The sequence below is a fragment of the Sorex araneus genome, chromosome 1, assembly GCF_027595985.1.
Source record: "Sorex araneus isolate mSorAra2 chromosome 1, mSorAra2.pri, whole genome shotgun sequence".
Lineage (NCBI taxonomy): Eukaryota > Metazoa > Chordata > Mammalia > Eulipotyphla > Soricidae > Sorex > Sorex araneus.
In genome coordinates this window covers 448410218-448424135 of record NC_073302.1, presented here as the reverse complement: position 1 = coordinate 448424135, position 13918 = coordinate 448410218, and the positions used below count along the sequence as shown (strand labels likewise).

The 13918-nt window shown below is 40.5% G+C and overlaps 1 protein-coding gene across 1 annotated transcript; it reads left to right on the top strand.

The window, feature by feature from the left end:
- Positions 1-4899: 4899 nt before the first annotated feature.
- On the top strand, positions 4900-5751 carry LOC129403298 (GTPase IMAP family member 7-like). Its single transcript, XM_055129988.1, has one exon. It carries the CDS (start codon positions 4900-4902, stop codon positions 5749-5751), a length of 852 nt encoding a protein of 283 aa, XP_054985963.1.
- The last annotated feature ends 8167 nt before the right edge of the window (positions 5752-13918 follow it).

Below are 13918 nucleotides of genomic sequence, written 5' to 3'. Positions count from 1 at the left end.
CAGAGCATGCTTGATGGGGGTGTGGGGGGGAGGAGGCAGGGGGGCATTGTGGTCTGAGAAGGAATGCGCTGTTGTGCCTGCAGCTTAGAAAGGAGGTGAGTGGTGGTGCAGGGGAGGCTGGGCATTGTTAGAAAAGTATCATAGGCTCCTGCTTTCCTGGGCAGGGGGCAGGGAGCAGAGTGAGAATTGCTTACTGCCATGGTCATGGATGCATACTCAGGGGGACAAAGGCTTGCTCATGCATTTTAATCCATTAGCTGCTGTGACTGACACAGGCTGCTTCTCTCAGGGAAAGGAAGCATCCCCTGAGGAAATTAGTATCCCAGGCTAAATCTCCAACTCTGGAGGACAATTTAGAAAAACACCAGGAAATCACAGCTTTTACCAAAATGTCTTCAGAATCACAGATAGCTTGTTAATGCTAAGTGGCTGACTAGGTCAACAATGACAGAGGAAATCAGAATTCTGGGAGCCCAGTTCCTCCCAATATCAAGCAGAGAAGAGCTTAGTCTGAGAATGCAGCAGATGGGTTGAGGGTTTGAGGTGCTCTGTTGAAGGATTAATTTTCCTAAAGAAAACACATCTGCAAATCCTCTCATTTCTTTTTGTCCCTGAAGGCCTGAGGGAAAATGAAGAGGGGGCAGTTGTGTGCAATGGTCATCAGCCATGCACAAAGGGTAGGAGCAATGTGGGGGAGTGAGGGAGAAGGGTTTCGTAGGCATTTAGCTTCACGGAGAACATCAACCACCGCTCTGCAAAGGTGCTCACTCTAGTCATACCTCAGGAAATGGAAATAACTCTAATGTCACACTTAGATTTCCCTTGGTGTGAAATTTGTTCTCTGTTATATTTTCATGAAACCTAAGGTAGATTTTTATTGATATAAATATAAATTATGCAAGAAAAAGAAACTAGAAGTATGTGATTTTGAATACTGAGGAAAATCAGACATTTTTAAATAGTCGATATTTGTCTGCAAATATAAATATTATTTTCAAATTTCTGGATGAGAGATAATTTAGGAGGAAAGGGGATTATCTCACATATATACACTTAATTCGGTGCGATGTAATTCATCACTGCCCTGCTGGCTCTTGTTCTATAGGTTGATGTCAGGGAGTTCATTTCATTCCTGAGGGAGAGTACTAGACTTCCTGGCTCCTTGCCCTGCTGCAGGCAAAGCAGAGGGAAGCATCTCCCCAGGAAACTTGTTGCTCGCGTTCTATTCTTTAGATACATTAAAGATTGCTCAGGGGTAACTTCATTTGTTTCATTAAAATTACATTGTAGTAGTCTAACTTCAATATTCCTTTTTCATCCATTAAATGGAATAATATTTAACAACTCATTCTTAAGATTTTTCTTTGTTCATGTTATATTTATGTAAGAGAGACAAGAGAAACAACCAACTCTTCGTCAATGTTCGAAATGGTGATGTAATACTTAACATACGCTAAAGAGAATAATTAGCACCTTTTAAGACAATATTGTTAGAACAATTATTAGAATATTTGCTATTTTTCCACCTAGTGGAATTATAGATGCTCAGGTTGCCCTATCTTCAAATTGCTCACTGAGTCCTTTTGATAAGATACTAATTAAAGAATATAAATAGCATACTTAATTTCTAGTATTACAGGATACTCTAAGTTATTTTTTAAATTGGGAAACATGATTTTTAATTTTGGAAAAATGAACAATGAAGATGAGATAGTAAATAATAGACAAGAAAAGCACATTTTTTTACTATTACCTACGGTCAATATTTAAGATAATTTTTGTCACAAATGAAATGTTATTTATTTAAAACATTCTTAGATGTCCTATCCCACACATAATTTTTTAGGACATAGAGTACATCCGATTCTACTACAATATTGAAAATTCTATCTGTTTCTCCCACCAACAGCTTTCGAAAAAGGCACACTGAATCACTTTGCCCTGAACTTGTATCAGTTTGCTCATCTTCTGATACACTCCAAGTTTTTTTCTCAAGGAGACCTTCTGTTTTTTTCCAATATAGCAAATACACAGGGACGGCAATGTAAGAGAATGTTATAATTCACTTTTCCATGGTATGTGGAGATTTATTTTTGTCCTCTCAATGAAGTTTGATTCTAACATGGATTCTAATGGGTAAAGTGACAAACAAAAACCTTTCATTATCTCTAATGCAAATCATAATGTCCCAATGAGGAGAGAGAGAGAGAGAGAGAGAGAGAGAGAGAGAACGAGAGAGAGGGAGAGACAGACAGACAGACAGGCAGGTAGACAGGCAGACAGACAGAGACAGAGAGATAGAGACAGACAGAGAGAAAGAAAAAGAGAAAGATGCGCAAAGTGCCTGCCATAGAGACAGGCTTGGGGGAGGGTGGCAAGAGGGAATCTGGGGACATTGGTGGTGGGAAATGTATACCAGTAAAGGGATGGATGTAGAAAAACTGTAGGACTGAAACCCGATTAAGTTTAACTCATATTCTCATGTTTCCCAAACCTGAACTGGAATTAGTACCATCTCCTAAGAGCCTGAGTACCTGAGTAATTTTTTGAGAAATGGTATTTGAAGACCACTAAGGATGCACATTGTTACTGGGATCTCTTGCATTTAAGTCTTTGCAAAAGATTTCACACACACGTGTGCATGCATGTGTGCACACACACAGAATACACTTAGAGAGAGAGAATAGGATGTTAGAGGTTATTTAAGAATTTTAGAAGCATTATTTCTTATATTTTTTAGTGATGGCAACATCATTATTGATTTTTATGCATGTGAAGTAATCTGTAACAAAATATAATTAACTTTTTCACTTGCTTTCAATTTTTACTAGAATTCCATTGAATTCTTCTTGTATACTTATATAAACTACATAGTCCCAACATCAAACTAGATTCAATGTACATTCCTAAACTCTCCCAACTACTTTTCATAAGAGTAACTTTAGTTTCTCTCACATTGTTGGTCTATTATTTCTCTATATTCACAGTGCTTGCCTAAAAAAAATACCTCATTGATTTGAGGTAGAAAATATCTTTCCTAGTTTGTAATTCGTGCTTTGCTTATGTTGCGTTTTTTGCAACATTATATCTTTTATATATTTTTGTAAACAAATTTATGAGCCTCCTCATTTTCTATATAAAATTTTAGAAAATTCTCACAACCAAGTTACAAAGAAGTCACCAGTGTTTCTTCTCTTATATATATGGAGTCATTTTACATTTTACCTTTGCATCTATTTAGAATTTGAAAGAAAAGAGGATGTTCACACAATTTGTTGTTATTGTTTTCGGGCCACACTTGGTGGTGCTCAGGGCATCCTCTTGGTTCTGTGCTCAGGGATCACTTCTAATATGCTCAGGGGACCATATGCGGTACTGGGGATTGAGCCCAGGTCTACTGTGTGCAAGTCAAGTGCCCTTCCTGTGTCCTATGTCTCTGGCTAGTTCACACAATTTTCACTTTTATACATGGTTAGAGTTGTCCCCACTTGTCTGATTGGAGAATCTTATTTCCTACAGATGTAGATTTCTGTCCCAGTGAATACAAGTGTAACACAATTGTATTAAATCCAACACAAATAAAAATGGGAAAACCAGGTGGTATATTTCTGAGTTGTAGTTTCTGTTCTTGCACCTTGCTGCTTTACTGAGGGAAATCAGGATGCCATATTCTCAGTAGCTGGACTTTCTTCATGCTCTTGCTTTTCTTGGTTTTCTAGACTGATTTATATCTTTCCTCATGGAAATTGTACTTTGTATTAGATTATGTAGCTCCTGATAAACAACAATAAGCATTTTTACTTACATGTTTAAAAATTTATAGAGAACTGTTTATTAAGACTATGTATCAATTTTATGGTGATTTACACAGAAACATGTATTAAATTGGCTCAATTTTATTTTTTGCATCTAGGTAATCTTAATATTAATCATCTAGGAAATCTTAATCAATTAATGGAATGCATTGTGTTATAAGTTTCTGATATTGAACCACCCGACTATTTCTGAAATAGATAATACTGAATAATGGTGCATGAATTTTCAGTCTAATGATTTTCAATGTTTTTTCGGCAGGACCTCCTAAGTTGGTCAGGAGACTTGGGTATTTCACTGATGCTTCTGGGATAACTAGACTAGTGGTTCAGTGCATGAGTTCAAGGATGCGATGCTGCAAGGGCACTGCAGTACAGAGGCTGACCCTGGCCACTGTGGCAGTGCTCAGGGCTCCACATTCTAGAGCTGCACTTGGCAATGTTTGTGGTGGCAGGAATCAAACTGGCACATTCTTCTGCCCCTTACTAGAGAATTTTTGTATCATTATTCAAGATGAGACATGGGTTTGTCTCCTAGGTTGTTGAAAACTTTGGGGACCGGTATTTCACAACTTCACAAAGTGTATGGAATGTCTTTCTTAGTTTTTATTCGATGAATAAAGTAGCATTAAAATGATCAGTTATTTAATGGTTTAAATAAGTTTCCTGTGTAAACATGTAGATTGGAATGTTTTGTGGAAAATCTTGTTAGCTACATTTTATTTTGAGGGAACGAAGGAGGACTGACAGGGCACTGCCGGCTGTGCTCAGGTCTTAATCCTGGGTCTATGCACAAGATTTGAGGGACCATATGTGATGTCAGGGATCAACCCTAGTCAGACACATACAAAGTAAACGCCTTGCTGTACTTTCTCTCAAGGCCCTATTTTATTATTTTTCCATAATTATTGAACAGTGTCATGCTTCTATCTTTATTGGAATCAATATATCTTAGACAAAATTTCAGGAAGGAAAACAAATGAGAAAAGGGGTTAATTACATTTTGCACCTACCAAGATGGACCATTTTCATCTCCCCTTTCTTCCTTCAGGTCAAGTGCCGTATAGTGCAGCACCTGCTGTGGACCATGGGCGACCCTCTGTTGGATGACCCTCAATCCTGTGCGGTGAGAATTGTCCTCGTTGGGAAAACCGGATGTGGTAAAAGTGCCACAGCCAACACCATTCTTGGGGAACGGAAATTTATTTCAAAATTTTCTGGCTTCTCTGTAACCCCAAATTGCCAGAAAGCGTTCCGGAAGTGGGAGGGAAGGAACATCCTTGTCGTGGACACCCCGGGGTTCTTTCACACCACGGAGAAGATGGACACCATATGCAGGGAGATCAGCAAGTGCGTCCTCTTCTCCTCCCCGGGCCCTCACGCCATCATCCTCGTGCTGCAGGCGGGCCGCTACACAGAGGAAGAGCAGCAAATCTTTGCCATGGTCAAGGCTCTCTTTGGGGAGTCGGTCACCAGACACATGATCATCCTGTTCACTCGCAAAGAAGACTTGGGGGACGGAAGCCTACGTGACTTCATAGCACAGAACAGCGTGAGCCTAAGAAGCATGATCAAAGAGTGTGGCAGCCGCTGCTGTGCCTTCAGCAACATAGCAGGGAAGGCTGAGAAGGAAGCTCAGGTTCAGGAGCTGATGCAGCTGATAGAGAAAATGATCCTTAGCAGAGGTCACTTCACTGATAACATATACGAGAAGATAGAGGAAAGGCTGAACAAGAAGGCTGAGGCCTTGATCAAAATTTTTGATAGTCAGTTGGAAAGGGAAATTTCTCTAGTAGAAGAAGACTATGTCAATAAGTCACAGGAAGAAAAAGAGCAAAAAATACATTTGCTAAAAGAGCAACATGCTGCCCGAATAAGAAATATAAGAGAAGAAGCTGAAAAGCCGAAGGTGACAAGGCTTTTCAAATCCTTTTTTTAACAATTAAAATAAATTTTCACTGTACCTCCAACACAAGGTCCCTTTGATGACAGTGGGAGGGTGGCTGTGGTGGAATAAGCATAGTTACAGACACATTGTTGTATACTGTGAAAATTTAACTCCTAAGTTGTGGACATAATCATTTTCTAAGTTAATCCATATGCATGAAAACTCATCTTGCTCTCATTAGTCACTGAGGAGCTTACATGGCTAACCAAACTGAAAAAGATGCAACTAAGTATATTTTTTCCCGCATCAAATGACTAAGACTATGATCAATTTTATACCTCCAAACTCCATTCCAGTGTGTCAACAATAGTACACAAGATTCCCACCAATCTGTACTAACACAAAACACTGCCCCATTCTGACGAGACACGGGAATACGTCATAGTTACAGTCACATGGTCAAGAACGAGATTGATTTCTTCTACACTGCTCAGGTCAGAGCACACTTTCATGTCACTTAACCAGGGAGTCAGTCCGAAAGGTCCTGGCAAGGTCCTGGCAAAGGGTCCTGGCAAAGGGGTTTCGAGTCAACAGAGTTACAAAGTTAGCACACATGGGTCCCATAAATCCTTGGGACAAACCTTCAAAAATGAAGAGACTGGACCAGAGAGATTTAGTGGTAAGTTTAGTGGTAAGTGACTTACCATCTGGTCCCCTGAGCATGGTCAGGAATAATCCGGAGTGCTCAGCCAGGAGTAACCCCCGAGTATTGCCAGATGTGCCCCCCCCCCACATACAAGTTATTAGAAGTAATGTATGTCAATACCCAATGCAATGAACAGTCTATGCAAGGCACGTGCATAGAATGTGGGGGATCAGTGAGCGAAATAGAGAAGCTTGCATTTCTATGTTCATTGCAACACTGTTCACAATTGCCACAATCTGGAAATAACTAGTGCCCAAAAACAGATGACTGGCTAAAGTAACTCTGGTACATCTACACAATGGAATATTATGTAGCTGTCAGAAAACATGAAGTCATGAAATTTTCATATAAGTGGATCAACATGGAAAGTATCATGTTCAGTGAATGAGTCAGAAATAAAGAGACAGACATAGAAAGATTGCACTCATATGTGGAATATAAAATAGCTAAGAAGTACAAGTTTGCAATGATGCAATTTCTGGCAGATATTTCTCTAGACTTAGTTACTAAAATAGTAAAATACAGAAATCCAAAACCTCGCGGCCGCTATTGTGGCTACACGACCTCATAGCTCTTCATTCTCAGCAATGGAAAACAAATAATCAAATCCTTCCTTTCCAGCAGTTCCGACTCGGGGGGGGGGGACTCCAAACAATATTAGTGAGATTTTTGTTTGAATATAATCAAAGTAAAGAGAAAGTAAAGGGAAATTTATCAGCTACACAGGTTGGATGGGGGGCTCGGGGCGTGGGGGGCTGGGGGAGAGGTTTACTGTGGTTCTTGGTGGTGGAATATGTGCACTGGTGAAGGGATGGGTGTTTGAGCATTGTGTAACTGAGACTTAAGCCTGAAGGCTTTGTAACTTTCCACATGGGGATTCAATAAAAAAATTAAATTGGGGCTGGAGCGATAGCACAGCGGGTAGGGCGTTTGCCTTGCACGCGGCCTACCCGTGTTCAAATCCCAGCATCCCATATGGTCCCCTGAGCATTGCCAGGAGTAATTTCTGAGTGTAGAACCAGGAGTAACCCCTATGCATCGCCGGGTGTGACCCAAAAAGCAAAAAAAAATTAAATTAAATTTAAAAAAAAATTAGGTATGTGAGAGACATACTCACAGAAAACCTCCAGTTCAGCTATATAAGCTCATTTATTGTCCTTGTTTCAGAGAACCATAAATCTCAAAAAAGAGATCAAAAGACGCAGTTAGGGCCTGTAGTGCATAGGTAGGCCAGAACCCATGACTGAGAGCTCCAGGCCCACTTGGATTGGGACTGGACCTCCTCCCTCCAGGTCCCCATTTTTCCGGTAGCTTGTCAGTCACACCCACAAACTGCCTCTGGCACCATGCAATCTCATCAATGGTTAAGACCCAGGGACTATAAACAAAAACTCCCCAAAGAGAGTGCCACAGAATGTCCTGACCCCACGTCAGGCTGTCTTCAGGGGGACCCCAGAGTTGGGCGGGTGAAAGCCCTCCCTGCCCCAAGGGACTCAGCTCTGGCAGCCAAAAACCTCCACAACCCAATCGCCTCCATGCTCAGGGCCACACCCCAAGTGCTCAGGCCGAGCCTCATGCATGAGTGAAGTCCTACGGAACCCAGTCAAAATAATGAGATATAATCTCACGCCACCTAGACTTGCATATATCAAATAAAGAACAAGAACAACCAGTGCTGGTGCACTGTGGGGTGAAAGAGATGCTCTTACATTGTTAGTGGAAATGCCAACTGGTCCAGCATTTTTGGGAAACAATATAAACATTCCTTTAAAAACTAGAAATTGAGCTTCCATATGACCCTGCAATACCACTTCTGGAAATATACTCTGAGGGTGCAGAAAAGCACATTAGAAATGACATCTGCACTTATATGTTTATTGCAGCACTCTTCACAATAGCCAGAATCTGGAAACAACCTGACTGCCCAAGACCATACAACTGGTTAAAGAAACTTAAGCATCGTCCCCGGGTCCCCCCCCCCCCGCTCCCACGTAGCCGCCCTGGCTTTGGATGTCTAGCAGCCGCCCCGCCCCGCGTCGCGCAACCCTTGCCTTCCCGCCTGGCTCCCTAATATCGGCCCTCTCTCCAAGTAATCAGGCCGCACCCCGGCCACGCCTCCCCGGGTGATACTGGGAGCGTGGCCTGTATCTCAGAGCGTATGATCTAAAAAGGGGCGTGGCCTCCTGCTGGAGCTGCGGCCGCTAACGAGGCCATAGTTATTTTTTACCTTAGCACAATAAGGTGTCTTTTTCTTTGAAAATCACTTTAGCCATCTCAATCACTTATACAAAATACCACATTAGATTAGTTTAACTTTATAAAAACTACCAGTGAAAAAGAGAAGCTTAGAAAAAACTTCGTAAAGAGAACATAGCCTTAAGCCTTCATTAAAGCCCCCACATCAATCAGGAAGAGCCCCTGAGTATAAGGAAGAACGCTAGAATAGGAACAAGGCTGCCATCAGCAATAGCACAACCACAGCCCCTCCTTCCCACAGCAAGAGGGAATAGGAATAAACAACTACAAAGTTCCAACTCTATACTTCCATAACAATATGAAGAAGAAGCAAAAATCCCCTCCACAAAGAGAGAGAGAAGAAAAGATTCCAGAAAACTCAACAGGAGCTACTCACATCTACAACCTCTCAGAGAAAGAATTCAGAGAGGAAATCTTGAGGAGAGTCCACATACTCCAAAGCAACCATGGAAAAGACATCCAATAAATTAAGGGAGGATATGAATGAAGCATTGGAACGGTCTACCAAAAACATCCAGGGAGAAATGAGAGCAGAAATTTCAAAGATACGAAAGAAGTCACACAAATAAAGGAATTGGTAGATGAATTAAAAATTTCAGTAGATGCCCTCAACAGTAGAATGACTACAGCTGAAGACAGAATCAGCGACCTTGAAGATGAGCTTCAGAAAGCTTATAGACAACAACAAATCATGGCAAAAGACCTCAAAATGGCTATAGAGAGAGTCAGAGCCCTGGGGGATGACTTCAAGAGGAACCACATAAGAATCATTGCAGTACCAGAAGCACAGGGAAGTAATAACCACAGTGAAAAAAACACAGTGAAAGACACCATTGCTAAGAAATTCCCAGAGCTGGAGAAGGCAGGCATCCAGACCCAAGGAGTCCGAAGAGTACAAGCAAAAAGAGACCCAAATAAAAAGACTCCAAGGCATATCATAGTCAGAATGACAGATGCTGTGGAGAGAGACACAATTCTGCAAGCAGCAAGGTCAAAGAAGAAAATCACATACAAAGGAGCACCCCTCAGATTTACAGCGACCTTTCAGAGGAAACCCTCCAAGCAAGCCTGAAGACAATGGTGGGACATAGTGAAAAAACTCAACGAAATGAACACCTCACCAAGAATACTTTATCCGGCTAAACCCTCACTCAAACTTGAAGGAACCATACACTATTTCTTGGATAAACAACAGCTCAGCAACTTCATAGACTCAAAACCAAACTTAAAAGAAGGTATAAAGGGGCTACTGTAACACAAGGAGGAACCCCATAAGAACAACAAACCCCACAGAAAGATGACATAAAACCCCATCACAATAATATCTCTCAATGTCAACAGCCTAAATGTACCTATCAAGAGACACAGAGTGGGAAAATGGATCCAGAAATTGAACCCAACATTCTGCTGCCTGCAAGAAACACACCTGAACAGAGTAAACACAGACTCAAAGTCAAAGGATGGAAAACAATCCTGCAAGCAAACAACTCTCTCAAAAAATCTGGAGTGGCCATCCTAGTATCCGACAACATAGAATTCAGGTTGAAAAAGATTAGAAGGGAGAGCGAAGGTCATTTTCTATTTATCAAGGGATATGTACAACCGGAGGAAATCACACTCTTAAACGTATATGTACCCAATGAACGACAGGCTAAATATTTAAAACAACTCCTAAAAGACATTAAAGAGGACATCACTAACAGCAGAACTGTAGTCGGAGACTTCAATACCGACCGTATCACCTCTGGATAGATCGACAAGAACAAAACTCAGCAAGGAAACACTGACTCTGAAAGAAGAAATTGAAGAGAGAGGCCTAATAGACCAATACAGGGATTTACACCCCCGAAAGAAAGAATACACATTCTTTTTCGTGCACATGAAACATTTTCTAAGATAAACCATGCACTGGGCACCAGAACATACCTCAATAGAATCGGAAAAATAGAAATTGTATCAACTGTCTTTTCAGACCACCATGCGCTGAAGATAGAAGCTAACCACACACAGACACGGAGAACCAAATCTAACACCTGGAAATTAAACAACTCAATGTTGAACAATGTTGGTCAAGAAGGAAATCAAAGAAGAAATCAAAAGATACTTAGGAACAAATGAGAATGAAGACACGAGCTACCAAAACATATGGGAAGCAGCTAAAGGTGTGATAATGGGAAAATTTATAGTTCTGCAAGCATTCCTCAAGAAGGAAGAAAGGGCCCACAGATATAACTTGACTTCATGGCTCAAGGCCTTAGAAAAAGACCAGAAAAAGGAATCCAAACCAGACCGAAGGAAAGAAATAATAAAAATTAGAGCAGAAATTAATGACATGGAAAACAAAAAAACAATCCAAAAGATCAATGAAACAAAGAGATGGTTTTTTCGAGAAAGTAAATAAGATTGATAAACCGCTAGCAAGACTCACAAAGAAAGAAAGAGAGAGAACCCTAATAAATCAAATCAGAAATGAAGAGGGGGACATCATAACAGAAACCAGTAAGATTCAAAAGATCATTAGAGACTACTTTGAAGGTCTATACACCACAAAACAAGAGAACCTAAAATAAATGGATGAATTCCTTGATTCCTACAATCTCCCAAGACTGAACAAAGAAGACTTGGAATACCTGAATAGAACCATCAATGTCAAGGAAATTGAAAGTGTAATCAAAATGTTCCCCAAAAACAAAAGCCCAGCCACAGAAGGATTCACTGGAGAAATATTGCAAACATTTAAAGAAGGTGTGTTGCCAGTTCTTTTCAAGCTTTTTCAGAAAATTGAAAACACAGAAACTCTCCCAAACAGTTTCTACGAAACTCACATCTCCCTGATACCAAAAGCTAAAAAAGACACCACTAAGAAAGAAAATTATACACCCATATCCCTGATGAACACTGATGCAAAGATCCTCAACAAAATATTAGCAAATAGGATCCAACAACTCATCAAAAAGATCATACATCATGACCAAGTGGGATTCATCCCGGGGATGCAAGGATGGTTTAACATTCAGAAATCAATCAACATAATCCATCATATCAACAAAAGTAAAGATAAAAACCACATGATCATATCAATAGATGCAGAGAAAACATTTGACAAGATCCAACATCCTTTCGTGATGAAAACCCTCACCAAAATGGAGTTTGGAGGAATTTTCCTCAAGATAGTCGAAGCAATCTACCACAAGCCTACTGCAAGCATTATCCTCAATGGGGAGAAACTAAGGGCCTTTCCTCTAAGATAAGGCACAAGACAAGGATGCCTACTCTCACCACTTCTCTTCAATATAGTACTGGAAGTACTTGCGATAGCTATTAGACAAGAAAAAGAGATTAAGGGCATTCAGTTAGGAAAGGAAGAAATCAAACTCTCACTATTTGCAGACAACATGATACTATATCTAGAGAAGCTTAAAGCTTCTAATAAGAAACTTTAAGAAACAATAGACTTATACAGTAAAGTTGCAAGCTACAAAATCAATACCAAAAAATCCATGGCCTTCCTATAGACAAACAATGAGGCAGAGGAAAGGAACATGAAAAAAGCAATCCCATTCACAATCGTACCACAGAAAATCAAGTACTTCGGAATCAGTTTAACCAAGGAAGTAAAAGACCTCTACAAAGAAAACTAGAAAATTCTACTCCATAAAATAAAAGAGGACATGAGGAAATGGAAACATATGCCCTGCTCGTGGATATGGAGAATCAATGTTGTCAAAATAGCAATACTCCCCAAAGCATTATACAGATTCAACGCGATCCCTATAAGGATACCCATGGCATTCTTCAAAGAAATGGATCAAGCAATCCTAAAATTCATATGGAACAACAAATGCCCACGGATAGCTAAAACAATTCTTGGGAAAAAGACAATGGGAGGCATCACACTCCCCAACCTCAAACTTTACTACAAATCAGTAACAATTAAAACAGCATGGTACTCGCAGCCGGAGCTATAGCACAACGGGTAGGGCGTTTGCCTTGCACGCAGCCGACCCGGGTTCGATCCCCGGCATCCCATATGGTCCCCCAAGCACCGCCAGGAGTAATTCCTGAGTGCAAAGCCGGAGTAATCCTTGAGCATCGCTGGGTGTGACCCAAAAAGCAAAAAAAAAAAAAAAAAAAAAGCATGGTACTGGAACAAAGGAAGACCCGCAACCAATGGAACAGAGTGGAATATCCCTACACACAACCTCAAATGTATGATCATCTAATCTTTGATAAGGGAGCAAGAGATGTGAAGTCGAGCAAGAAAAACCTCTTTAACAAATGGTGCTGAGACAATTGGACAGCCACATGCAAAAGAATGGGCTTAGACCTCGAACTGACACCATGCACAAAAGTCAGATCAAAATGGATTAAAGACCTCAACATCAGGCCACAAACCATAAAGTACATTGAAGACAAGTTTGGCAAAAACCTTCACAATATTGAAGCTAAAGGTATCTTCAAAGATGACACGGAATTAAGCAATCAAGTAGAATCAGAGATCAACAAATGGGACTACATTAAACTAAAAAGCTTCTGCACCGCAAAAGATACAGTGACCAGAATACAAAGACTATCTACAGAATGGGAAAGGATATTTACACAATACCCATCAGATAAGGGGTTGATATCAGTGGTATATAAAGCACTGGTTGAACTCTACAAGAAGAAAAAATCCAACCCCATCAGATAATGGGGCGAAGAAATTAACAGAAACTCTACCAAGGAAGAAATACGAATGGCCAAAAGGCACATGAAAAAGTGCTCTACATCACTAATCATCAGGGAGATGCAGATCAAAACAACCATGAGATAGCACCTCACACCACAGAGACTAGCACACATCCAAAAGAACAAAAGCAACCACTGTTGGAGAGGATGTGCAAAGAAAGGGACCCTTCTACACTGCTGGTGGGAATGTCGACTCGTTCAGCCCTTTTGGAAAACAATATGGACGATTCTCAAAAAATTAGATATTGAGCTCCCTTTTGACCCAGCAATACCACTGCTGTGAATATAGCCCAGAGAAGCAAAAAAGTATAGTCGAAATGACATCTGCACTTATATGTTCATTGCAGCACTGTTTACAATATCCAGAATCTGGAAAAAACCTGAGTGCCCTAGAACAGATGACTGGTTGAAGAAACTTTGCTACATCTATACAATGGAATACTATGCAGCCGTTAGGAAAAAGGAGATCATGAATTTTGCATATAAGTGGATCAGCATGGAAAGTTTCATGCTAAGTGAAATGAGTCA

Coding starts and splice junctions, on each gene's coding strand:
- LOC129403298 (XM_055129988.1), top strand. CDS start 4,900: ATGGGCGACCCTCTGTTGGATGACCCTCAATCCTGTGCGGTGAGAATT.